Source organism: Zosterops lateralis (genome assembly GCF_965231275.1).
Source record: "Zosterops lateralis genome assembly, chromosome: 3".
NCBI lineage: Eukaryota > Metazoa > Chordata > Aves > Passeriformes > Zosteropidae > Zosterops > Zosterops lateralis.
In genome coordinates, this window is record NC_139764.1 from 29,093,348 (window position 1) to 29,120,791 (window position 27,444).

The 27,444-nt window shown below is 48.9% G+C and overlaps 1 protein-coding gene across 1 annotated transcript; it reads left to right on the forward strand.

The window, feature by feature from the left end:
- The first annotated feature begins 7,465 nt into the window (after positions 1–7,465).
- On the forward strand, positions 7,466–26,330 carry FOSL2 (FOS like 2, AP-1 transcription factor subunit). The gene is made up of 4 exons (XM_083856729.1): positions 7,466–9,545; positions 15,259–15,513; positions 19,128–19,235; positions 20,699–26,330. Exons 1-4 carry the CDS (start codon positions 9,447–9,449, stop codon positions 21,206–21,208), a joined length of 972 nt encoding a protein of 323 aa, XP_083712855.1. The 5' UTR covers positions 7,466–9,446; the 3' UTR covers positions 21,209–26,330.
- Positions 26,331–27,444: the final 1,114 nt, after the last annotated feature.

Here is a 27,444-nt window from a genome sequence, read left to right on the forward strand (position 1 = left end):
TGCTGTGCCTCCTCCCCAGGACTAGCCCCCGACATGTTTGTGCCAAGGCCAATCCACTGTCCAGCTGGTTCCTGGGGCCCAGGGCTGCACCAGGCTGGCAGGGGCAACCATGGGGGAACACAGTGTGTCTGCAGTGGTCCCAAGCTGCCTCAGGAGGATGCAGCCATCAGCTGGTGGGCTCTAGAAGAGGAACAAACCTCCATGGTTGCTGCAGTTTTCAGCACAGGGCCACAAGCCCAAAGGCAACATGTGTAAGTTGCCTCCTGTCATGAGTGGTGGCATCCTTGCACAGAAGGAGAGCAACCTACTACTTCTCTGGGGTGCTGGATGCAGAAGAGATGTGGCTGGTGGTGGTCTTGGACCCCTGAGCCTCACAGTGTCACGGTTAGCTGTCCTTGGAGACAGCCTGGTGGCCCTTGCACCCACCTGAGTGATCTCTGCCTGTCCTTTTCCTGCAGCTGCTGGGTCTTTGTGCTTCCTCCTCCCAGCCCCAGCCTCGGGCATGGCAGCCTGTGGCAGCCTGTGCCGGCGCTGCTGCTGGTGGCCAAGGGCGGCTGTGACTGAGCAGGGGGGACCTGGACACTTACATCTGCCTTCTTGGCTCTCATTTGATGTGCACCCAACAACGGGGCCAGCGCCGGCAGTGAAGTGGAGAGATTGGCCCTGAGTACGTGTCAAACCAAGCGCATTAAAATGAGAATCTGTTTAAAAAAAAAAAAAAAAAAAAAAAAACAAACTCAGGGAGTCTCCCTGAATCTGTGCACGATGGGGTTGGTTGGGAGGAGAGATCTGTGGCATGGCACCTGGCTGCAGGGCTGGTACCCAGAAAGCCAGGGAGCAATCTTCTTCTTTGTTTTACAAATAGCTATTGCCTTTGGGGGCAGGATCGGTTGTAACATATTTATTGCGAGAACGAAAGACAAAAAAAGCGGCGTCCTCTGCCAAGAGCAAGTGAAATGGGCATGCTTTTTAAAGAACCACCACAAGACTGATTACCTTTCCAAGTAATTAAACGTTGTGAAAGGTTATTAACGTGCCGATAATAGACGGCTTTGCAAACCGCCAGCCCAGCGGGACCTGCCCGAGGACAATGCAGAGTGCAGGGCGCCCCCAGCCCGGCCTGGCTGAGCCGGGGGGTTCTCTGAACACCCGCCCTGTCCGCCCCCAGCACCTCTCACTCCGGACCTACCGGTGGTTTAATGAGAGTTTCCCCGGTGTGTTTGCCCCTACAGCTTTGGGAGTGCTCTTCTCTTGCATCGCATCCCTCTCTAAACACCCTTTCCCTGCAGCCTGAGACAGCACTTGCTGGTCCCACCTCCTGTGTTTCTATCATGACCCCAGTGATCAAACCTCGGGATCACATCTTAGCCAGAGGAATAGTAGGTGGGCACTTATTAAGTTCCTGAGACCTCAGATGGAAAAGTTTTGCTTTTTCCTTGTCTTTCTGTACACAGTAGCAAGCGGAAAAAAATGCAGAGGAAAGAAAAGTGCAAGGCATGGTGGAAAGATTCAGTAACATCCTGGGTGGGAGCATCCTTGTAATCCTCAAAAAACTAGTCCAGCATTAAAAATACTTGGTAGGTTTTCCTGGACTCGGTGTTGGTGTTGACCTAATATCACGGATTGCTTTAAAATAACTTAAGAGTGACTTTGATACAGACTGTATGTAACTCAAGCTTCTGGGTGATTATGAGAGGAAAGATACGTGCTAATGTCTTCACAAATAATTTGATGGGTGAAGATGTGGGTGTTAATGTCTTTGAAATGGGTCTTAATGTCTCTACTGACTTTGGGCAGCAGGTTTGTTACCCTGCCCAGACAGCTCGGCTCCTAAACAAACAAGGGTCTGCACAAGCCCGAACTTGTGAACTTTGGGGTAAAATAGTAGGTTCAAGAGGGCAATAGTGGGTTCTTCCGCGTAAGAATACACGGTAGGCAGTTCGGGAAGGCGGAACCTTTCTGGTACCTCAGCCCATGGGGAAAGGAAAAGGGCAACGTGGGACCAGGATTTAGGATAAAAGGAGGCTGTGCCCTCCCAAACACCGAGAGGGAAAACCCCGTGGGCATGTGCCCCACTGGACTATCTCCCTTAATTCGAAAAAAAGTTGAAGGACTCCTCTGTCTCCTTTTTGGACAGAAACCTCTGGCGTTTGTGGATTTTCCTGACATTCTGCTGCTTTCAAAAACCCCATTCTGCACTTCTGAACAAGCCAGGAGTTGATTACAGGAGGTGTTTAGACTAGGACTTTAAGGCAACACTGCACAATAGCAATCTCCACCTCATGTCCCAGAAAATCTGGCGAGTATTGCTGGTACCTAAGTGTTATCAAACTCCAGGCAGCCACTCTCTGCAGCGTGAGCAACATTTCAGGTTTGTGATGTCACCAACAAGATGTCCAAGGCAGCAAGAAGCTGAAACTTCCCCATGCTCCAACCACTCCGTGCTCCATAGCTTGGAATTACCAGGCTCACAGAGACCTGTGACCACGGCCTGCAGGGGATGGGGACCTCAGCCAAATGGGAATGCCACCACACTGCATCCTGGAATGAGGCTGCACACATCTGTGTTTGATGTCACACACTGGCACAGTCCTGTGCCACCCTTTACAGATGCATTGCTGGACCAGAGCCTCTCTGGATGGCAAGAGAGGAAGAAATCCCTCCCAGGTGCATCCTTGGTCCGTTTTCAGTTCTAAATGCCCACATTCTCAGAAAGCATCAGTGCTCCTAACAGATGTTTCTTTTCCAGGGATGCCAGAGCACAAGGCGGCTCAGGAAGGTGGAAGGAGGCACTGAATTGCACGACACCCACGGGATGGAGATGAGCCAGGCCACGCAGGGACACCAGCCAGCTCCAGTGCTGCTGCCCAGACTGGAAAGACTCTCCCTCCTTCCAAGGTTTTCAGCAGCGCACAGGTCGCTATGGTAGGAGACAGAAAGGACGCTTTACATGTTCAGTCAACAAATCATTTTACCTTTTGCGTTTCAGCTGTCTCTTCTTCTCCCTCCCTGAAAGCCCAGCAGTGCCTCGAGCTGTGTCTGCAGGCGCTGCGCTAATCAATATTACTTGGTGGGGAAAGTAAGTCTCACTTATTGGCCACAGATTCCCCTGAGTGCTTGTGTCAAAGTCTGTCATGTCAGCTGAAGGCAGGCTTATCAGCAGAAAGGTCAAACTGCCTCAACCAGATCTGAGCTCAGCCATTAACTCCCGTGTGCCTATCTGCCTCCCACTATCAGGAGAACTATCTGTGTGCACTGCACACCTCCCTCCTCCTCCTCATCCTCCTCCTCGGTGCTGTGCTGCCAGGGAGCACTTCGGTGGGGCTGAATCATTCAGGCAGGAACAATGAGCTGTCTGATAAGCTCAGCTGGGTGATCCACTTGGCCTGCACCATGTGTTTCAGGGAATAACCTTGGAAACTCTCAGAGCTGGACACTGACCCGAGCCCATCCCGCCATCCCAGGCAGGATTGCACAGGGCTCGGTGCCCCTCATCAGCATGGCTGTGGCCTGCTCCTGTCTGCACCTGAGCACGGGCACTTCAGGTCAGAAGTCCTCAGTATCTGTTCATCTGAGCTATGGGGGCACTGATAGGGGTGGGATTTTTCTACTCCTAAGGTAGTTTTTCAGTCCTTTCCACTGCAGTGACACAAGAAAATGTGATTGTAAGGCCCTGTTCACAAAATACAGCAAGAAAATATTCAAGTCTCTTACCAAACAGGACAATGGGGAACGATCCAGGTCCAAGCTCCATGGGACAGAGCTCCCATCCCCTAAAAGACCTTCTTCTGGGACTGTGCTGTCAGCACTGCCTGGGATCTTTTGGGCAAGTCCCTGGGCTGCAGAGTGGATGAGCCTTGTTGGGCCCTTTGGCTTCTGGGACCAGAGGTGGTATCTCTGCAGGAGGCAGGAGCAGGGCAAGGCAGGCTCTCATGCTGCTGAGACAGGTTTGGAGCTGGGCAAACAAACACAAGTATCAAGATAAGAGTGTTCATCTTGTGCCAAGAGGTGTCTAGAGCTAGACTCGTGGGATCTCTGTTTCCATCTCTCACATCCCATGTACTCTGGGGCTAGGAGCGAGCTTGTTCGTCCCTAGGCAGGGATCTCCTGAAGTTGTTTTCTGCTTCCCTACACCAGCAAATGCCATAAATTGTGCGTCGTGGTCACCCCTAATAAGCCCTTGTTCCCAATCCACATTTTGCACCTGCTACTCAGTGGGTTAGTAGGATCTTTGTCCTGGAACATGTTAAGAAAGGCTGAAGCCATTTCTCCTTTGAAGTAGTGTTTGGCCTTGTCAGTGTCTGGGATCTCTGCAGAGCTGACCCTGTGGGAGCCAGCAGGACTTCTGGCTGCTGCTCCCACACCACGGCCACGCTGCCAGCCTGACTGAACAGTGCCAGGGGCAGCCAGTGCCCATCCTGCTGCCCTGCTGCTTCCCCTCCTGTATCCCAGCCCTTGGCATCCCCCAACCCTGCTTCAGAAAAGGGAAGAGAGCATCACGGCATCTGGCTTTGTCCCGGGCTTTTATTTGCACCAGGACTGGAAAAGAGTTAAATGATGCCCACCACATCCCCTGGCAGCAGTGAGAGTGGCAGCACTGGTGTCATCACCTTGAACTGGACACTATGACAGTACTCATCCTGCTGGGAATGTGGGGTAGAGCCAGCTGCGTGCTTGAACACAGGGACTGTGTGGCTGCAGTCACCTGAGAACAATTGAGGGGAGTGCCTCCCTGCCCTAAAGATATGCTGTGCTGCTGGAGGGAGGCCCCATGGCCCCGTGCCATGGGGTTATCAGCAGGGGAGAGGACTCCATGGTCCAAGAGGACATGTGCTTGAAGCTCTGTGTTTGAAAAAAAAAAGTATTTGAGGAACCACATCCAGAAGTCCTTTGAAGGAGAAAACCTCCATTCTCCCTTGGATATGCTGGAGTACTTAATAAATAAATGTAATTAAGCATGAGGTGGTAGCTTAAGAGCTCGTTCCCAGAAGTTAACTTCAAAACACTTGCTCTTAGCACTTAAAGAGACAATGTGAAAGCAGACTTCACGCACAGATGAAAGAAGAATTGTCAGGAAGGGTTGGAGAGCCCTGGATATCTGTACACTGCTTCTCCAGAGAGCTTGAGGAAAACGTCTCAAGAAGCAAAAAAACTTGTGTAATAATGAACGGTGACGGAGAAAGCACCAATTTACAGGGAGGTGGGAGGGACTTTTAAAACAGGACATGAGGAATCATATGGGGAGAAGAGGTGTGTGATCTGTCTTAGGTTGTCCTGCAGCTCCCCACATCCCACCAGTGTGCAGCAGCTTCAGTCCCACCTCTCCTGCAGCTACCCCGCGGTGCAGGAGCTTCCCTGCCCCACTCCAGGAACAGCCACAGCACATCCCGGCTCTCTGACACTGCTGGCAATACACATTCAAGGTGAAGTGATTACTGCAGGCTTCCTCACAGGAGATGTCTTGAGGGTTGGGAGAACAACAAGGAGAAGAAAAATCGTGGCTGCATATTTTTTAAATTGAAAATCAATGATCCTGCCCTCAGGCAGGTGGCACGGTGTGGCTGGTGCAGCCCAGCACTGCTGGGGATGCTGCAGAAGGAGGTGCTTAGGGCTGGCTCTCCCACGTGCTTGCCGAGGGCCAAGTCTAAGCTGCTGCAAAGTGCCCTTATCCTCTGTTCCCTTAAAAACACCGTGAAAAGCATTCCCAGGTCTGGGTTTCAGTCCTCTAATTGCTGCCGAAATGGAGAAGCGTGAGGAGCCAAGGTCTCATTTGCCTTACAATGATCCTCTCCTGCCCTGGAACCTGGGCTGGTCTTAATTTGTCTTTGGTTCAGGCAAGAATGGACTAGGCAGAGTACATGTTATCTCTTGTTTTTTGGAAGCAGGGAACCTATTGCACAACGCAGCTTGGTCTGGATGAGGATTAAAAATGCGTGTGTCTGGGGTACTGAGAGCCAGGCTAGTCTGAGTTCCTGCAATCCAAAACAATAAAAAGTATTACAAAGGGCTGATATGGGAATGAGGAGACTCAATCGGATGGAATATTTTTTTCCCAATGGGACGTACCAATCCCTTCTGTACGTGTGAGCCTGCCTTATCCAGAGGGGTTTTCTGCTCTCAGGGCAGAAGGAACTCCAGTGGAGTCAGTGTAAGTACACGGTAAAGCCTGAGCCTCACATCTGATGGGTGTGGGTCAGGAGCTTTTGGGGAGGGCAAGGTGGTGCTGGTCCAGCTGTGGCAGGGAGGTTCATCATCCACAGGAGCTGAGGGCTTGGCCTCAGGTGTGTGTTCAGCTTCCTGCATTTCTTACAGGGTTTTAACCTGAGGATTTACAGGTGTCAACTAATTGCGCCCACATTAACTGCAGCCAAATATTAAAACAGCCCTTGAATGTCATTTCAAACGAGCTGTTCCCAGACTAGGTCTCATGCAAATTCGGCAGGACAGGATAGATGTGCCAAAAAGAAGCTGAGATAATGTTTGAAAACAATGCTCAAAATAAGCTCGAGCTGAAACATGAGGAGGGCAGGTAGTTTAGGTTTAATGAAATGCTGAAGGAAAAGCATAGAAACAATTCTAGGAGGAGGGATGAAAAACATCTTTCCTCTTGCAAAATGCCTCAACACTGAGGCTCCAGCACCCCCATCTTGCTTCCCTGTTTTTGGCCGTCACTTTTTCCCTACACAAAATACTTTTTTGCATTTTTTGCTGCTCTGCAGACTGGATTCTACAAGCCCACCAGCCTGATGTGAAACAGGAGCAGAGCCAGGGTTGGTGAGCTCAGGTGATGGCAGTGGCTCCCAACATCTGGTAAGGCTTGGAGGCAGAGCCAAGGGTGGTCACCAGCCAAAACCCAGCCACGGCTTTTGTTAAGTTTATTTATTATGATGCCTGTTTTACCCTTTCCCTCTTCATCTCTTGACAACTGCTGCCTGATTCCTCTCACATCTTGAACTAATTCTCTTTCCAGCAGAAAGCAGCATGTGCAGATCACCTGCCACCCAAGGGGAAAAGCACATCACAACCTCGCTGTGCCTGCTAGAGCACCTCTCCCCCTCCCCATCCCTCACTCCTAATGCACTGCGAGTTGGAAACATGGGAATATTTTTACAGCCCTTTCCCCACCTCCCCCAAAGTCAGGTGCTGCCTGAAATAGGCCAGCTAATTTGGAGGGAGAATTTCAATTGCCTGAATAATGAAGGTGCTGAAAGCTAAACTGCATCAGCAGGGATTTTGGTCCCAAATTCTTGGGTCAGTGCTAAAAAATAACTCTGTTCCGAAGACTTAGCCCCCATGGGGGTGCTTTATTTCAGAGATCCCCGAAGGCTCCAAGGTTGAGATGGGCGCTGCTTCTGCCTTCCAAGGAGCACAGTGTGAGTGGAGAAAAGCCACTGCTTCCAGGTGGGCTCCTGTGGGAAAATACTTTGTCCATGAGACAGCTTAAATGGGATTTTATAGCTTGAACTTAGATGACTTCTCCCTCCCTCCCTCCCAGCAAAAAGGACTCGCCCCGCGCTGGGCAAATCCTCCAGGGAGGGTGGAAACAAGACACTTGACACTTCGTGCTGCATTTAAACAATCTGTGAAGCAGCATCACTGCTGTATTGGCTGCAGATCACCTCAGAGCCCGCGTTCTGTGTGGATGGCTCTGCTCTGTCTGCTCCTGCCACCTTCCAGCCTGTGCCAGGCAGTGACCGGGCAATGCCAGAGCCACCTCGCCTTGTCCCACGAGTTCCTGCTGCAGGGAAGGCCAGGGCTGTCACCTGATCTTCCTGTGACATACTCAGGTTTGGAGACCTAGAGCGGCTCTGCAGATCCTAGGAGGATGGAGGAGTCCACTTAAAAAAAAAAAAAAAAAAAAAAAAAAAAAAAAAAAAAAAAAAGTATTTTTGAGAAGAAAATAAGGGGAAAAAAGAGAAAAGAATAGATATCAAAATTGAATAAAAATAAAAATAATTTTAAAAATAAATGAAAAGCAAATAGGGAAAAATATTTTAAAATTAAAAGGGAATTAAAAAATAATAACGCACTATATTAGTTAATAAAAAAAGTAATGGATGAAATGAAAATTATAGAAGTAACAACCACGAAAACACAAAATGAACAAAATAACAGAAATACAAAGTAATATAAATAAAATAATAAAAATAAATAACATAAATACAAAATAATATAAATAAAATAAAAAGATAAATAAAATAAATAAAAATTAATATAAATAAAATAAAAAAGATAAATAAAATAAATAAAAATAATATAAATAAAATAAAAAATTAAATAAGAAAAATAAAAAATAATATAAATAAAATAAAAAAAAATAAAAAAAAATAAAACAAAACTAGCTTAACAATGCTATAAAAACTAGACGAGCCCAACCCTTGGTTTATTAACGCGCTGGAAAAACGGACGGAGCCCCGGGTCCACCCTGGTGCCGGCCTCCCCCCGCTCCCGTCCCTCGGTGCGCTGTCCCTTTAAATCCCGGCGGCGGGCAGGGAATCCCTCTGGCGGCGCGTCATCCGCGGCAAGGAAACCCGCGCTCGCGTCGTGCCACGCAAATGACCATTTTTGGCAACGTGCGACAGCGGACGGCACCAAGCGGGGCGGGGGGGGCGGGGCCTGCCGGGAACACGGCTCCTCTGCCCCCGCCCGCCCCGCCGGGACCGCGGGCACGGAGAGGAGAGGAGAGGAGGAGAGCGGAGGGGCGGGCACAGCGCGGCGGGGCTCGGCTCCTCCATCCCCCCGCGGCCGGCCCGCCTCCATCCCCCCCCGCCCCGGGGCAGGTGGGAGGCTCCGCGGCGGTGAGGTGGGGCCGGGGCGCCGCGGGTTTGACGTGTGCGGGTGCACATGGTGCGGCGGCGGGCGGATAATAAGCGAGCGCGGCCCGGGCGATGCCATTGCTCTGAGTCACCGCGGGCGCGCGGAGCTGCCGCTCGCTCGGCCGAGCCCGGGGCCCGCTGAGTCACCGCGCCGGGAAAAGGGGCGGCCGGGTGTGCCGGGGTGCAGGGGCAGCCGGGGGGCGGAGGAGAAGCGCTCCGCCCGCAGCCCCCGCCGCCGGAGCCGAGTCTGTCCCGCAGCGCCGAGAGAGGAGCTCGGGGAGCCTTGCCTGCGAGTGCGCGCCCGGCTCCGCTCCCTGCCCTGCCCTGCCCGCCCGTCCCGTCTGCCGACTGAGCCACTTTTATCATCACTCTTATAATTTTTTATTATTATTTTTGTTACCTGATTATTTTTATTTTTTTTTCCTTTTTTTTTAAAAAAAAAAAACTTTTTTTTCTCCACTTTCTCCCCCGTCTCCAAAGCCGCTTTTATAATTTTTTTTTCCCCTCTCCGCGGCGAGCGCTGGGAGGCGAAGAGGTCGGGAGGGAGAAGGGGCGGGGAGACGGCGAGGGAGCGGCGGGTGTCGGTGCTGGGAAGGCGGGGACGCGGCTCCCCCGGCCCGACCTCGGACCATGTACCAGGACTACCCCGGGAACTTCGACACCTCCTCCAGAGGCAGCAGCGGCTCCCCGGGACACCCCGAGAGCTACTCGAGCGGCGCGGCGCAGCAGGTACGGCACGGCACGGCACGGCCGGGCTCTGCCCCGCTCCCCCGGGGCTGCTCCGGGCACGGGAGTTCACCCCACACCCGACGGCGCGATGGGGGCAGGCGGTGCCGGGCTCGGGGCTGCCCCGTCCTGCCGCTCCGAGAGGGGCACCGCCGCTTTCCTTCCCTCCCTCCCTCTTTCCCTCCCTGCCCAGACCGTCCCGGAGCGTCCGGAGGGGCTCTGAGCGGAGCTCCCGCCCGTCGGGCCGGGGGGGCTGTGGGAGGCCCGGGACGAGCGGGGAGGGAGAAGCGGCCCCGGGTGTGGGTGCCCAGACCCGCCTGTGGCACCGCCCGGCACTCACAGCGCTCCTCCGCGCCGCTCCGCTGCCGGGCCGGGAACGGGAATACCGGGGCGCTCCGAACTCTCCCTCCTTCCTGCTTTTGTTCTGGTCGGGAGCCTCTCGCTGTCCCCGGGGCCGGCCCGGGGGGACTCGGGGAGGTGCCGCCCGAGTCACTCACGGGGCTCTTGCACCGCCGTGGAGCGCGGAGAGATGGCTGGGACTGAGCTCTGGGTCTGTCCAGCGGTTGTCTGCCCGCTTCTCCCCCGCTAAACTTTGTTTCCGAGGCGCTGACACTCTGTTGCCTTTGCCGCCTGGGACCCGCTCCGCTCATCCCATCCCATCCCATCCCATCCCTGTGCCCGCCCGCTCCCGGCTCTGCCCGGAGCTGCCAGCGCTTTTCCCAGCGGGAGTTCCCTGGGGCTCCCCGCGCTCCCGGCCCCGCTCCTCGCTCCAGCCCCACTGCCGGGCGGCTCTTCGGGAATGGGGAACGTTTCCTGTGGAAGCGGCAGGAATTCACGGACCTGAAAGCCCAGTGGTGTGGTTTGGGGTTTTTTTTTACCTTTCATTTTCCTAAGGAAATACCCCGCAATGACTTTTACGCCTAGATCGACTAAATCTCCCACTTTTGGGGAAAGCATTACACAATCGGGGCAGTTATACAAACCTGGGTTATTTCATAACTTGTTTACATCAGCTGGCCCAGCCTCACTCTTTTTCTGCCTTTTCAGAGTTGGGCTTCTCCCCCCCACCCCCCCCCTTTTTTTTTTTTTTCTTCTTCTTTTTCCCTCACAATATTATTGCTTGTGTGGCTTTATGGGCGAATGGCAGCGTGAGGATAACGTAGCCTTCGCATCAAGGACTCATAGGATAATTAAAAGAGAAGTAAAAAAAGAAAAAGGGGGCGGAAAAAAAGTCCAGTCTTAAACTCTGCCAGCCGTACCAGCCCGTGACATTCCTCACATTAAAGAAGTTTTACCAGAAATGACTCGCTGCCGCTCCCTGCCTGCTCCAAGCGCATCTCTGGTGCCCTCTGCGGGCTGTGCGCTGGGGTTTCCAGGGATTCTAGCTCAGCTTATTCCCTGCTTTACAGTAAATGTTAGGACAGGGTGGAGGAGCGAGAAGAGGGGCCGAGAAGCTGGAAACGCCCGGCAAAGTGCAAATTCTCACTCTCCCTTTCCTCCTGTGATTTAACAGCTGCTCTGGATTCAAGCACTTGCTGCAGGAGGTCAGGAAACTCGGTTACCGCTTCACATTTGAGCTGTCACTGTCAGCTCCACTGGGTTTCCCCCTTTTTCTGGGGCTCCACGTTTTCCCCAGGCAGCTGTGTGCGTGCTGCCTGGTCCGGGGAGCACAGCACAGTTTCTAGGGTTACTATCTGAAACAGGGGTTTGAGCAGGACCTTGGCTTAGTGAGAACATAAATGTTTTCTTTAAGAATCCGAGAGATTTCTCAAGGCCTTGTGCTCCGTCTTTTCCCTTGATCCTTACAGATGTTGTAGATTAGGATCAAATGTAAGCGTTGCCTTTACCCTACCCAGTTGGGCTGTTCTGCTGATTCTGGTCTTTGGAGATCTGCAGTTTTATCACTACAGAAAATATGCATTGCTGAAATTTTTTCTTTATTCTGTTCTTTTTTTTTTTTTTTTTTTTCCAAAAGCAAGAAAAGATGCATCAGTCACATGTTGAAATGGAAACTGTGTCTCTGAGCCAAAACTTTGATGCTTTTTAATTATTTTTTCCCATACAGCACAGCACTGGAACATTTTTCTTTTAAGTTGCGTGTCATGCTATTTTCCTAATCACTGACTTGCCATGTGGTAAACATAGACTTTAATGGGAAGAGTTTGTGTACTCCTTCAGAGTGGTCAACTTTCCCCTGAGATATTATAGTGCTGTGTCCAGTTTTCCTTCGAGGAGATGTTCAACCTAGGAGAGCTATCAAGGGCCTTGTATTTATTGTAAGATCTATTATATATACTCTATATTTGATAACTGAGTAATGTTGAAGATGCTCTAGGATTTTTCTCGGTCACTTTTTTGTTGAGTTTGATATTTTTTTTCCCCAGCCGTTACACCCGTTTCTCGACTGGTTTCTGGTGCTGCTCAGCACCTGGTTACAGACCTCAGTGAAGGTCCAGAGGTGGAGCAAAGACACAACAGGGTGCTATATAGAAACCTTAAGGTGGAGAAAGGAACCACAAAGGCAGAGCTTGAAATGTTCCCGTGCTGTCCGTGTTGCTAAGTCGTGAGCTGCTAACACAGTCTGTCTCTGCCTGTGGCAGGACTCGCTGGAGCCTCCCCCGACTGTGGATCTGAGGAGGCTCTCATCCAACCCCATATTTTTAAGGCAGAGCAGAGACTGACCTCAGTTCTTGGCACACGTAATAACAGGACTCTTTCTGTTTGCTGTTTAGTTGTTGGGGTTTTTTAATGATACCTTCCTCTGTGTTTGCTTGGGTCAGGAGGAGAGCGGTGGGTTCGCGGCTGAGCCGTGCTGCGTGTGGAGCCCTGCAATCGCCTCATCTCTCTGCAGTGCTCGGAATTCCGTGTAGAGCTGGCAGAGAGATCCTTCCTGGAGCCTCTTGTGGGTCAGGAGAGGAGAGTTGTGCATGTCCTGTGAAAGGAGAAGGCAGGAGGGGGTCTGGAAGGAGGAGAAGTGGGGAAGTGGGTGAGGGTGAAGTGCTGCCAGGCTGGCAGGGGCATTGCAGCTCTCTGAGAGAAGGGATGAGGAGAGCAAAGATGAGGCTGCAGTTTGGGGAAAGGTCTGGCACTTCTGTGTGATGAGGCTGGTGCTCAAAGGGGGCTGTGCAGGGGAGGTGGCAGGGAATTCAGGGCCTGCTACTGCAACCAGCAGCATCCCTGCTGGGGTTAAAGCTGATGGCCACTGGGCAGAATGTGGGGGGCCAGCAGCATTTTGGCACGGCAGAGCTGACCCAGTGCAGTGACCTAGTGCGGAGAGCCTGATCAGTCAGGAAGCAGTGCTTGTAAACCTGGTGTTAGACTGAGCACACTGAAGACTCAGCCTGCCACAGCAGTGTGTTCCTTAATTAGTTATCCAGGAAAAATACTGCCTTTGGAAAGTACAGAATACAGATTTGGGGGATTTTTTTTTTTTATTATTTCTAAGATATTCTGAACTATTAGAAGGGAAGCTGGTGACGGAGATGGGGCATGGCACAGAGAGGAACTGGCCTCTTCCCCCCAGGTCTGCAAGCAGGCATTGTGGAGCTGGAGAAGGGATGTGGCTGAACTGAGCAGCTCCTCTTTGCTGTCCAGGAGACCTCTGTTAGTGTTACAGAAGGGTCCTAGGTTGAATACAGGAGTGATTGGAAAGGGAATACTTGCTTAGTCAATACTCGGAGCCTGATTTTTGTGACAGGTGCTTGTATTTTATGCGGTTGATTTGGTGGTGGATCTGAATCTCACAACCTCTGTTGGGAATTTTTAGCATGTTGTTGGGTGTTGGAGACAAAGATTAGCTCTGGAATGCCAGTGGTGTCTCTATGACGAAGCATCAGAAGCTCTCTGGATGTTTTGCAGTCATAGCTTTCTAGCATCCCTGTAAAGAAGACAGGACATTTCTTCTCTGCTTTTTGGATATGAAAGGGAGGTTGGCACAGATAGGTAATGGTCATGATAGAGGCCACTTTTGGATCTGGAAGCAGGGCTCACATCCCTTGAGTTGAGCTCATGGTTCAACTGATCTCGTGCTTCCTCCCTTCTGCGAGGGTAAGGTCCTCTGGTTATGGAGGCACCAACACATCCTCTTCTGTGCCATGTGGTCACAGCCTACACCGTGCAGGGCAAAGGAGGGGATTTGCACCCATAAATTCTGATGCAATGTTGACAGTTTAAGGCTCTGAGCCTCTGTAACTAATTGGGAGGGGTGACATAAACTCTGAAATGTGGGATGAGCTGAGGTTTTGTTGGACTCAAGCTCCAAGTGAATCTCTGGGGTACTGTTGGGAGTTTTGCCAAGGTCTTGGTGCCAGTGTCATCCTCTCTGTGTAATTTCCCCACCTGCTTAGCTTGACTCACTCCTGCCTTCTCTCATCCTCTCTTGCTAGATTTTGAGCTGCTCAGAGGTGTAAGTCGGCAGCTGTCAGTATTCAGACTGGATCTCCTGGTCTTTAGGTGTTGGCAGCTTGGTAATGCTGGCCTGAAGTGCTGTAGCTATCAGCATGTGAAATACTATTTGCAGTAGCCTTGGTTTAACAAAGCTCTTAAGGTGCTTGCCTAGGCACACCCTGAAAAGGAAATCTGTTGTTCAAGTGGTGTCCCTTATCTGGGGACGCTTACCTGAGCTGAGGTCAGGCTGATGCAAGGGCTCTCGCTTCTCTGGGAAGCCAGGTTGTTGACCCAAGAATGTGCATTTTTTTAAGGCTTACAAACCAGTGGTGGTGACAGCTGTGGGTTCTACAAGCCCCGTCCCTTGCTCAGTGATTGCTGGAGCAAGGCCTGTCTGTGTGTTTAATCCAGTCCAACCATTGAAAGCCTCCTGAAGGAACTCAGCATAGACAAAAACATTTTTTTTTCTCTCCTGCTTCCCCCTCCGGGGACAAACGATTGTTTTCCTTGCAATTTCTTCCAGCAAATTATCCAGATGGATTTACCTCTGTCTGAAAGAAGGTGTACATGTATTTTGGAGGCGATCATTACCTGCTGCCTCGGTTTTACTGCTGCCTTGTTTTGTCTAGACAGTGCAGAGAGCTGCAGGGAACTTGTCCGATCTGAATCCTAAGACCTATTTTATAGGGTGCTATTAAAATACATATCCTTGCACGTAACCATCTCAGGGCTGGGTTTCTCGGTGAGCACAGAGCTGCTGAAGGAGAAGCAGGCTGCTGTTCTTGTGATTGTGATTGTTCTTGGTCCCTACGTGGACCAAGGCCAAATTTCAGGGCAATCCTTTGGTGAAAAGAGGCTTTGCTCTGCTTGGTAACGGCATTTCAGAACTGAAGTTTCTCTTCCTTTTCTTTGGGCTTGAAGAGAAGTGTTTCTCTAGAAACTCCTTAATTTCCCCTTTTGCTCCATGCCGGAAGGAGTGGTGGGCACTGGCAGGAGGTGGCAGCCGTGGAGACGCTGCCTGGGAGGGGAGACTGGGTTAGGGTGTGCTGGGGAGGTGTGTGGGGGAAGAGGAAAGAGGTTGGGAGAGGGCAGGGCTGCTCTGGAGGGGAAGTGCCTGAGCCCAATGCCTTCCTCCAGGGACTGTGGCTGGCAGGGGCAGCTTAAGATGCTGCAGGGGCACCAGCTACTGGTGTTTTTGCTTCAGGTGCTGCTTTGATCCTCACTGGTGCTGCTCCTGAGGGCCTATCTGGTTTCGGAGTAACCACTTATGTTCTGCTCTCATTGACGGTGTCTTTACTCTCTCCCTCTTCTCCTCTGCCTTTCCCCCTAGAAATTTCGAGTAGATATGCCAGGATCAGGCAGTGCTTTCATCCCTACGATCAACGCCATCACAACCAGCCAAGACCTGCAGTGGATGGTCCAGCCCACCGTCATCACCTCCATGTCCAGCCCTTACTCCCGCTCGCACCCCTACAGCCATCCGCTGCCCCCGCTGTCCTCAGTGGCCGGACACACGGCTCTCCAGCGCCCCGGGGTCATCAAAACCATCGGCACCACAGTGGGACGGAGACGGAGAGATGAGCAGGTAACTGCAGTGGGGAGTGCCTTGAAAATGTACAGAGATTTTCCACCCCCCACCCCGTCATGAGATCTCCCAGCACCACAGAGGAGCACTGAGGTCCATCCCTGGTGCTGTACACGTGCTGGGGCTTCTTAGGGTGGCGTAGGGTATAAGCTGGAGGGTGACTTTTATTGCTGCCTCCTCATCATATGGTGAGATTTACCCAAGTGTTTGTTTCATCAAACACTTCACATCGCTGGCCCGCATTGCGGCTTGGTTTCAAAAGCAGGTGAAACTCTGAAGTTGCGCCCTGGGTTTCAGTTTGAGTGTCTCTGCCACTCCAGGCAGAAGGAAACCTCCAAGAAAGCAGAGCAGCTTTCATGTAGGCCCTTTACAAATCTGACACCAAATTACATCAGCTAGTGTTTTCTGTCAGCTCTGTAGCTGCTAGCACCGCTCCAGTCTCCATTTGTGCGATACCCCCAGTACCAGCCAGCATCATGCAGGGAGGAACAGCTTCCCTAGAGCACCTCAGCTCTAGTATGAAGAGCCTTCTGGATCACTGGGGTCAAAGTCCACCTTCCCACTACAAACCTGTAATTGCTTGATCTTTTTGCAACAGTTTGGTGGGAATCCCGTAAGAGATTTTTCTGCTCCAAACCCGGAGGTATTTTCATAACTGGCATGGGGGGGCTTGTACCACTGCTGCCCTGTGCTCAACCTCCTAATGGGATTATCAAGCTGGGACCCTGGATCTGGTGGACTAGGTGCAGGCATCTCATATTCTAGAAATCAGCACTGCTGTTCGCCTCTTAGTAAGAATCAGCCTTCTCCAGGGCTGTCTGGTGAACAGCTATTCACAGTGCTAGGCTGATTTCTCTTAAAAAAAAAAAAAAAAAAAAAAATAGATCTGACTAAACTCGATCTCCCCAAGTTGCTCCCAAGCAGCATTTGTGTGGGTCGCTGCAGAGCAGTGCAGTGAGACACCCTCCAGACATGAATGCATGCTGTTGCGTGAGGTCTGTTTCTAATAAGACTCACCAGCCCTACTTTTACTTCTACGTCATCTGTTTTGATTCACAGTCCGATTATTTTATGTGGAGTTGCTGCCTGGTTTAGACCCAAGAGGTTAAAGTTAGAGTTTAGCAGTACCTCTGTGTGAGGAGTTGGTATGGCTGCAGTGAGGACCCATTTTTGAGAGGAAGGATGGGGTAGCTGTGGTGGTTCGGGTACGTGCCAGCCTTTTCCACCAGCTGGAGCTACTTCCCTGTTCCCTGCGTGCAGGGCTGGTGTCCAAAGGCAAAGAAAGTCTCACAGAACTGGAGGAATAATTAGCAACAACTAATTTGTTTGACAAATGCTGCCTCTGTGTTCACAAATTGGCCGTGAAGAGATCACCATATTCTCTGCTTTATTTGTTGTTCAGAGTTATTTGCTGAAGGATGCCTGCCAAGCAATTCCTGGCCTGTGGCTTGTTTGCAAGCCGTTCATTGTGGGTCATTCAAAGCCAAGTCCTTTTGATTAGGCACGTGCTAAGGCAGTACCCGGGCACTCTGCTGTGGCCCTTTGGCTCAGGTTTCCATGGCTGGTGCTTTGAACACCACATCAGAGTGCCTTTTTGGAAAACGTTGTGTAACACTTTATGAAAAGAGCCTGTTTTGATGAACGTTCCTGACAGTGAATGCACGTATTGGGCTTGGACAAGCTATGGATAACACACACGGCAGGGGTATAAGGAGTGCCAAATCCAACCGCTTTCAAACAAATCCAGCAACCACGGATGGAATATTCCTTTTTAGACCTGGTAAAATGTTAAGAACATCCAGATTAGGGGTTTCTGCCCTGCCTGTGCAATTTTTGCAAAGTAGAATCTCCAAAACAGATAATTTTTAAATTACTGAAGGTCCTTGGAGCAGAGATTTTACTCTAAACATATTTTAATGAGATCTGTGCTTTCCAAACCATGAAAGGGCTCTTGAAAACTGTACGCAGGGGCCCCAAGTCAGCACAGCTTCTGTGTGCATGCTCAGTGCAATTTACCATACTGTAGGTACTTGTGGGCAAATACATTTTTACCCTCCACTCGTATGGGGTGGGAAGTGAGTGGGCAGAGCTGTAGCAGGGAGAAGCAGTGTCTGCAGGGGCTCCTTACTGGGGGAAATATGCTGTCCAGCACAATGGAGGTACCCCTCAACCATAGGATGGACATTGTGAGCTGCTGATGGAAAGGGCTTTCAGGTCTAAATTCTGTGTCCTGCAGTCCTAGAATTGCTTGTGTTGCTCAGTGAGCATCCAGGGGCTCACGTTACATGCAAGTGAAGTCATAGGCACAGACCAGATCCTGAAAAAATCAGAAATGAGCGAGTTGAATGCCCAGAGGCTGAAGTAAACTTACTGAAACTGCAAGCATCAAAATTAGGGAGATAGAGAGCAAGCCAAAACTAACTAGACTGAGATTGGAGTAAAACTAACAATAAAAAGAAAAGATAGTAAAACTGTGAATGTCTCATTTGTGACATTGACAGTCCATGAAGATATTAAAACTGAAGCTTTTCTGAAGAGATGTTTCTTTCCATTCTCTGCTGCCACTCCGTGAGATGTGACATGTGCTTTGCCAGGTGTCAGGGTTTTACTTTCATTTGCAGTCACCAGGCCAGAGTCCCTGCAGACACACGTGCTGGGTGAGGCTGAAGGATTAGGGCACAAGGTTGGAGTGCAGGGCTGAGCACGTGCCATGGATTCCCATGTTGCTCTGTCTGCATGGATCCCACTGGATCTGCTTGCTGTTCTGTCTGCACAGCTCCTGCATGGCTCTCCACAGCGGAGAGTGGGGCCACACCTGCCCACTCTGTGCCCTGCTGTACTGCCCCCCTGGCTTTGGCCATGGCACAAATTTATGTGCTTCTGCTGGGGTTTGTAAAACCTTGTCTCAAACCTCAAAAGCTAGGCATAGCTTTGACCAGGTCTTGTGAGCTCCTGCTCACTTCCTCTGGTTTTGCAAGAGTGTAGCTAGATGGGTTTCTATGGAACTGCTCCTGATTTACATCAGTGAGGATGTCAGCTGGCCTCAGGAAGCCCTTGATATCACTGGAGCCTTGCCTGCTGATGCAAGAAGCAGTGTGTTATCTCGCTGAGTGCTCAAAAATCTGAGGTCAGATTTTTGGGTGGTATAAATCATTGTTGCTTCATGGACTTCATGGGAGCTCTGCTGATTTCCCTGTCTCCCTATACACCATCCCGACCTTCAAGCGAACAACTATTTTTGTGTGGGAAGCAGCAGATATTTTCTTTCAAGAAAGAGGCACTTACACAACATCGTGCTCTGGTTTTGCTTAACGTACCACCCAAGTTGTGAAACAATCAGAGCATCTTTTATCTGTTTGGCCTTGGTGCAGATTCACTGTCCTCTTACACAATCTTCTCCCTGTGCCCCGCTCCTTCTCCTCACCCTTCTGCTAAGACCTGGTGCAGGCAGAGATACTGTGTGCTTTCATCTTCTGCTGACATCAGTGACGAGGGGGAGTGCTCAGCATCCTGCTGGATCAGGCTTTTTTCCTTTGCATTGCGGTTAAATCCTCACAAACGTAAAGGAATGCCTTGCTCAGATCTGATTGGATTTTCTTGGCACTTGCCCACAGCTGTCGCCTGAGGAAGAAGAGAAGCGAAGGATCCGGAGGGAGAGGAACAAGCTGGCAGCTGCTAAGTGTCGTAACAGGCGTCGAGAGCTCACAGAGAAACTCCAGGCGGTACGTGCCCTGCATGCATTTCTCCTTCCTTGTCGCCCACCCTTCCCACCAGCTCCGAGGGCATTGTTCCTCCTCCACCAGCACCACACTCTGCTTTCCTCCTCCAAGGCTGCCCAAGGGTACTGCACCTCCATCAGCAGTTGCTGATGAGAAGGGGTCTTGGGCCTGGAGCTTAGCACTCTAAAATTCTCTTTGCTGAGTGCCCAAAAGGTCCTAGGAGCTCTCTTCCCTTCTCACCTCTCAGCTAGCACAAGTCTCCCTGACTCTAGTCACCTTTCATAAATGGAAATAAGACACTGTGTGCCTCAAAGGCAGGCTTTAAGGACAAAAGCACTAAAGAGGCAGGATCTTCTGAAAGTCATAGAAAACTAGGCAGATGTTATGTGTGCCTATCAAAGCTATACCCTTTAGGCTTACTCCTTCTTTGGAGGTGGGGTAGTAACTGACTTCCTGCAAAAAGGAAGCATCACAGAGATGTCTGCCCTAATGCTGTACAAGTAATAATTAGTCAAGCTGGAGAAGGTAGAGCTGAGCATAAGAACCAAGGGGTGGGTAGGGCACTGGTTGAAGAGAAGACAAGGTTGGGTTGTGTGAAGTAAGCTGAAGGAAAGGCTCCAGTACTCCTGGTCAAGAATCAGCTTGGTTTTATCCGGTGATCTTGTTAACAAGCACAGCAGCAGTGAAAGCACACCTGTGAAATGTGCTGCTGCCTCAAATCAGGAAGTGTTCTCAGTGTAGGGGAGGCAGGACATCCTTTGGAAATGTTGTGACTAAAGTGATAGCAGTGAGAGGAGTGTGCAAAGTGGGAAGTCATGTCCTGAGGGGCTCAGAGTGAATTTTGTGAAGTTACAAGCTTCTCACATGGGAAGGTTCTAACTGCTTCCAGACTGACTCTGATCCATCTGCGTGATGTGACCATGGGAAAGGTAAATGCATCAATTGTAGGATGCATCAAGGGGTGATCCAGTGTTAGTCCTTTGGGCAAGAGTTAGACAAGTGTCAGACCTAATCTGGAACATGCACTACAGAAATAAAATGGAAACAGTTTAGAGACTGCTATGCACTATCTCTGTCAAAGTGAAAAGAATATTACTGGCCTAACATTAAAAAACAATGGCAGGAGATCTGCATCCTCTGCTAAGGTGTCTGTTAGGCAGAGACCAAGAAAGAAGACTGAAGTCACAGGCCAAGGCACAGTGGCAAAAACTAGCCATCAGAAAATTTAGGCAAATTCATGAGATTATTTATAACCCTTAGATTGGTGATGTTTGGGACTAGCCTACAAATAGACACCTGAAACACAAGATGCTCATCTGGCAATGACCCGGTGTCTGCTTGGCTCACTAAGAGTTTGGAATGTCTCTGCCTGTGCCAGATGGGATCTGGGCTTGGTGGCCCTGTTCCAGGTGAGAAATAGTTTGAGCCTTTACTAATTCATTTATTTATTCCCTTTTTGTCTGCAGGAAACTGAAGTACTGGAGGAGGAGAAGTCAGTGCTGCAAAAGGAGATCGCTGAGCTCCAGAAGGAGAAGGAAAAGCTGGAGTTTATGCTAGTGGCTCACAGCCCTGTGTGCAAAATCAGCCCCGAGGAACGTCGGAGCCCACCATCCAGCAGCCTCCAGAGCATTCGGACTGGAGCAAGTGGAGCGGTGGTGGTGAAGCAGGAGCCTGTGGAGGAAGAGATCCCATCTTCCTCTTTGGTCCTTGACAAAGCCCAGAGGTCTGTCATTAAGCCCATCAGCATTGCTGGAGGTTTTTATGGGGAGGAGGCACTCAACACTCCCATTGTGGTGACCTCAACACCAGCCATCACTCCTGGCTCTTCCAACTTGGTGTTCACCTACCCGAACGTGTTGGATCAGGAGTCTCCTCTCTCCCCTTCCGAGTCCTGCTCCAAAGCTCACCGGAGGAGCAGCAGCAGCGGGGACCAGTCCTCAGATTCTTTGAACTCTCCCACCTTGCTGGCGTTGTAATCCCCCTGCGGCCCCCCATTTTGCCAGTGTGTTACATCCCCCACAGCACCATGGGGGGAGCCTCCTCCATGGGATTAGAGACAGGCACAGGATCGTTCAAGCACAAGGGCAGCAAGAACAAGGATGGGGAAGTGCTACAGCTCCAGGAAGGAGAGTGAGGACCAACGCGAGCTCCCTGGAGGCAGGAAACGGCAAGGGTGGGACTGACGCCAGGGTTGTTTGGAGAGGGCGATGTCCCCTCTGTAGGGACCGCCTATGGAAACCTCTTTGTGGCCATAGTGGACTTGGGGAGCACTCCTGGCCAGGACTGAAGGCGAGCTGCAGACAGTTGCTGGTTGTCCCTTTCCTTTGCGGATTGACCTGATCGGTTGTGCTCTGTGCTTAAATCATTCTGGTTAGTCGATCTTACAACTTCTCTCTTGCGTGTTCTCTCTCTCTCTCTTTGCTTTATCATTTCCAATGTTGTCAATCCCATTACATTTCACTCAGTTGCTCTGAACTCCGAAATCTTATTAGGATCTTTCCTCTTGGGAATAGCTGTGGGAAACACGTAGGGTTGCCCAGACAGGAGGATGACAGCTGGGAGGACCAGGAGATAGGGGGACCAAGAGGGGCCCAAGAGCTCAGCAACAAGGACAGAGCCTGTAGTCTCTAGCCTGAGGCACAGAGACAGCAGAAAAGGCTCATGTGGAAGCCTTTCTTTTTTAAAATGTGGATATATTTACTGTCTTGGGCTCCTCAAAAAACCAAGTTAGCATCTCAGGGCCAAAGTAGCATCAGAAAAGCTGCTGGGCTGGCACTTAGCAGTCACTGGCAGGGTTTTACCCTGGTTCGCTGGATATCAAGTCTGCTGCTTGTTGTTTACTTTTCCTGGGCTGCCTGCTGTCTAGGGAGTATTACATCTTCCTGCCCATCAGGGCTCCTGACTCAGAGGCTGATCTCTTCCTGTTAGTAAATCTTCCCCTCCCCTTGGCCATATTTGCAGAACATGCTACAAAAAAAAAAAGAGGTGGCACCACATGCCTATAAATCTAGGATGGAGACTGGCAGCAGCTCAGATGGTGAAATTAGCTGGCTGTACCCTTGCTGATTTTTGTCATTGTTGGGAAACAAAGCAGCACGTATCCACCAGCACAGCACAGGCCACAAGGCCCCAGCTCCTGACCAGGCAGGAATGGCATGGATAAAGTGTTGACTTCTTTGAACTAAAACAGAGTTTCTGACAAGCTCTGGCAAATGACAAATTGACAGCTGAGGAAAATCGATTAGCATTATTTGCACCTTGGTCTTTGGCCTCTGTTTTTTTTTTTTTGCATTACGGGTGATCTTGTTTTGTTGTGGTTGATTAGCCTGCAGACAAAGAATCAAACCAAAGCACCCTTTCCCTAGTCTTGGGTCCTTCTCTAGCCTGTGGGCTTGACTACTACTATTTAGTGCTCACAGAGGGCACAAGCTCTCCAGTGCTTATGTTCACCACTGGAAACAGTAATGTGTGTAATCTATTTCCACTTGGTGCCAAGCACAATTGCTATTGATGTCAAGGCACTGGCAGACCATGACCCTGTACACACTAGGATTGCCCAGCTTGCCAGCTAAACCCCTTAGCAGATAGCTCTTTGGTCCTGCCTATTGAAGCTGTGGTGGCAGCTATTTATTTTGGTGCAAGATTGTTTTTTTTTTTTCTTTTACACACACACACACACACACACACACACAAACACACACATATATATATATTTTAATCAACCAAAACCAGGGCATTTCTTATTCAGGCTGGACCTGGAGAAATGCAACATAAAATTACAGGGCTAGTCCTATGAGATGCAAAACTGCTACAGTCTCCACCAACTCCACTGGGAATTAATAGAGTTCAGTCTTGTGGAACTGGAACTTTACTCAGCAGGGCTGGCTTCCCTCAAGCTCTGGCCACTGCCCATTCCTTGAATCATTTCAAAGGGAGACTATTCTGGCTCTAAAAGTGGACTTTGGCTTTTTTTAATTACAACTATTATTTTTAACCCAGGTGTTTACCAAACCTGACAGAAATATGTGAATGATCTTTTTGCTTCATAAAGCTGATTGGATTCAGGCTTTTTCTACATTGCTTAAACACTTCCATTTTGATACTGGTGCTAGTGGTTTTAAATGGAGCAAGTAAAATTAGTAAAGGAGCTGTATTGTCCTTACATGTACATCAAAACTTCCTTTCTAATAAAGTAGATCTTGAATTTCCCATAGTTAGCACAGAGGATCCACTTTTCTTAGTGTTTTACATAGATGTTACCACTTAAGGTGAAACTGCAGCTTCTGTCTCCATTTTACCAAATGCTTGTTTGGGCCACTCTGGACTGAGAATCTAAAACTCTTAATAAAACATCTCTGCATGTTGTTTCCACACATTTTTAAGAAGAACACAACACTGGCAAGTGGTGGGTGAATCCTAAAATTATGCAGATACTTTTGAGGCTAGCTGACCAGGACTGCTGTCTTCTGTGAGATCAGGAACATCCACCCCTTGTAGGGGTGTCAGGAAGTCAGGTATCTCCTCAGATCTAACTAGTGGAACAACAAAAACTTTTCTTAGCTTCTGGTCATTGAATCATTGCCAAAAGGAGCTGCAGCTGGTCCTTATCCACTATTTCCTGCCTGGTCACTCACCTGCTCAGAGACAGGACAAGGTGCTCCCCTTTCCTGACCTGTTGTACTGATGGGAGCCATGTGAAACTGCTCAAAAAAGAGGATTATTTTCTACTGTTTGGAAAAAGCCCTAGACACCTTGTGCCTGTCCATTTTCTCCCTCCAGTCTCTCAAAGAATGTCTGTGTTGGGATCGCTGGTCTCCAGCCTTCTGTATTTTGTGGATCAGCCTTACTTTTGTTTAGCTTCTGGCAGGCAGGTACAACTTCACTGCCATTCTGGTCTGGCCCTACATTCTTCTTTTCATGTTTTCTGGTGTGCTCTTTGGGAACTGATTGTCCTTCCTATGCCCAAAATGTTATTTTCCATGAGTACCTTCCCTGCTGATTCCTAAATGTAGTGTCTTCATGTTCTGCATGTAGTGGGGATGTGGGAGCTGTTGTAACTAGTGCTGACAGAGTTGTTGAAGGCAATAGGAAAAGGCCCAGGGAATTTCAGCTGGTATTTGGTCAGCCCCCTGGTGACTGGCCTAACAAAGCCTCTCCTAACATCCTAAATTAATCAATGCCAAACTGGGAGGAGTAGTAGCAGCTGCATTGAAGGAGACATTCAGCTTCTAGGTGATGTTTACCATTCCAGTTTTGCCCTGGTCCCTCCTTTCCCAGTTGTGGCATTGCCTTCATATATTCCTTTCTTGTAGATGTGGAGACTGGGTAAGTCTCAATCCACTTGTGGTGTGATGGGATTTGGGACCAACATGCTGGGGACAGTAGCTCTCTGTTGTATTTTTATAATTATTATTTAAATGATCTATTTAGTTCATCTGAACCTTTAATTTTGCTGCTTACTGTATGTAGGATCCACCTGGCCTTCATCCTAAATGAAAAGAAAAAAAAAAAAAAACAAAATGAAAACAAACCTAAGACACCTCCCTTCTCCCTGGTCTCTTATTATTTATTGGCAGGCAGCCATCTTGTGCCTGCTTCAGCAGATCTGCCTGCCATTAATTTAACATCCTCCCAAATCACATTCCTGGTGTTTGGTTGTTGCCTTTTTTTTTTTCTTTTTGTTGTTGCTCTTTTTTTCATTCTAAAACAGACTTCTGAAATGTAAGAAATCTTTTTATTATGACACAAGTTCATTTTCATTAGGAAGGCCAAGTCAAACATTTTAAGAGGTGGGGGGAACAATATACATTTATTTCTTATTTATTTATCATGTTTACATCTTTTTTTTTTCTGTTCAAGACTTGGATATAATAAAGAAAGCATTAAAAATACTACAATCTTCTTCTTTTTTTAGGTTAATATTTTTTTTGATTCCTTAAATAAAAGAATCTGAGTTTTGTTGTTGTCTGTATAAAATGTAAAAAGAGATATGTTTTTAAAGATGCATTATCATTCCTCTGTGAACAGTAGGTGGAGTTCAGGACAAATCTCAGAATACAAGATAATAATAAAATCCCATCCTGTTTTACTTAATTGTTCCCCTCCTATGCTGTATGATTAAAGGGTTATTCCACTTTCTTGTTTGTGGTTACTTGATGTTAAAACCATATTAAAATGTGTAGGAAATAGGTATCCAATTGTTTTTGCTCAGTGAGAGGATAAACTGTTGTACATATCTTGATATACTGTGTAGTTCAAAGTAACATCAGTAAGGGATAGTGCATCTTTATTAGAGCGATAAGTTACTAGTGTCACTAAAGTCTGCTTTAGGATCCTCAGATACAGAAAGGGCCTGGTTCTGATTCCACTCATGTGGGACAAACTGAAAGCATCAGTAGCATTTTGCTGCTGTGAAGCAGGTGTCAGTAGTGAAATGAAGTCTCAGTGACTAATAGGTGACCATGAGGATTGTTGAAGGTTTGGGGGCATCATTATCTTTTTTTTTCCTCAAAAGTTTTAGATCATGGGTTTTCTTTCTTACTGTCTGTCTGCAGTGAAATAGTTTCTGCCACAGAGGTTCTTAAAGATGACTGCTGAAGTGGGACCTTTCTTTGCTCGTAGTGATCTTGATGTCGTTCTTGCAGTCCTGTTTCAGCTCTGAGGCATTCTCTGGTGTTGTCTCTTTTCTGTTCTTGTTATTTTACTGAATTACAGACCTACAGTATTTGCACTAAAACAAAAAGCTTGTTAGAGAAAGCTTGCTGCTACAAAAGAAAGAACATATTAAAATGGTTTTGCTTTTACAATTTTAACTGAGTAGCATTTTGTAGAATAAAATCAATCTAGACTGAAAAGAAAAAAAGACTTCTTTTTTTGCTCTGCACCTTCTCCCCTGATTCTCCTTTCTTTTCATCCAGTTCCTCGGTGGTATGATGTTCCCCCCTTCTCTTTTGGTGCTCAGTTGTAATGATTGGCTGTATTGTTGACTATGCTGCTGAGAGTTATGACACTTGTAAATCTCGTTTTAATGACATTGTGGACACTTTTGTATAGCAAGAACTAACTGGAGTTCTCTCTGTTAATTGAAGTCATTAAAAAGCTCCCTTTGCCATGAACAATTAAAAGCTCGCATGTTCCTTCACTATGAACAAATGGGTTCAGCATTGCCAGGTGCCTGGTTGCAGCACATTTCAAGGCTTCTTTCGTAAGAGCAGCTGCAATCCTGACAGCTGTTACCTGCAACAATGGTAGATGGGGCAGAGGCTAGCAGAGCAGCCCACCTGGGCTAAAAGGCAAATAAAGCACTAATCCTTTCAACTTGGCTTCAGAAAGGAAAGCCATAGAATTAAAAAATGTGTGCTGACTTTTTTTTTGTTGTTGTTGTTTGTTTGTTTTAAATCTCCTCAAGCAGGAGTCAAAGCTTCTGCTCTGAAAACAGGGTGGAGAGCATGGTTGCTTCACTGGCAGCAAGGAGGAGGTTATGGAATTCCCTTGCTTGCATGGGGAAAGCTCCAGCCTCTGGAGTGGAAGGAACTCAAATACATCAGGTTAGGAGGATGTCATATTCAAGTTCAAAATGAAACGTTGGTGGGAGGAGATAGGTGAATCATGGCCTGCCAAGCTGGCACTAGACCAAGCTTCTCCTTACTCATGGACTTCCTTAGGAGTAATGTCTGCTCTGGTTTCCTGCTGGTCCCTGTCCCTTGGGATTTTTACCCTCTTTTTCACTTTTATTTTATTTTTTTTAGCCCCTGTGTTCTCAGAGTTCTATGGGGAAGGAGATGAGAGATGTTGCATTAAGCTACGAGATGTATGGAAACTATTTGTGAAGTTATAGGGAATGCTGGAGGTATCAGTCACCAGAAGAGGGAATACATGCACATGCCTGTGTGAAATGAGCTCAGCTCTCAGGAATCCATACTGTAGGAAAGTTGACACGAAATCAGCGTAGGAGGGTTTGAGCTTTAGAGCAGGACCCAGCCTTATGGTTCTCTGCAGGGTCAAGGATGACAGAGGGGTAAGGGAGAGCCTATGGAAAGCTTTTTCTAAATGCACTGGTCCTGGTATGGCTGAAGGGAAAAGCAGATATTCTGGGGGGCATGGCAACTACAAGCAAATATGCCAAAGGAGCATCATCTCTTAACATCTGTCTCCACTGGGCCTCAGGCATGGGGGAGTCCCCATTTGATCTCCTACTGCATACAAGCCTTCT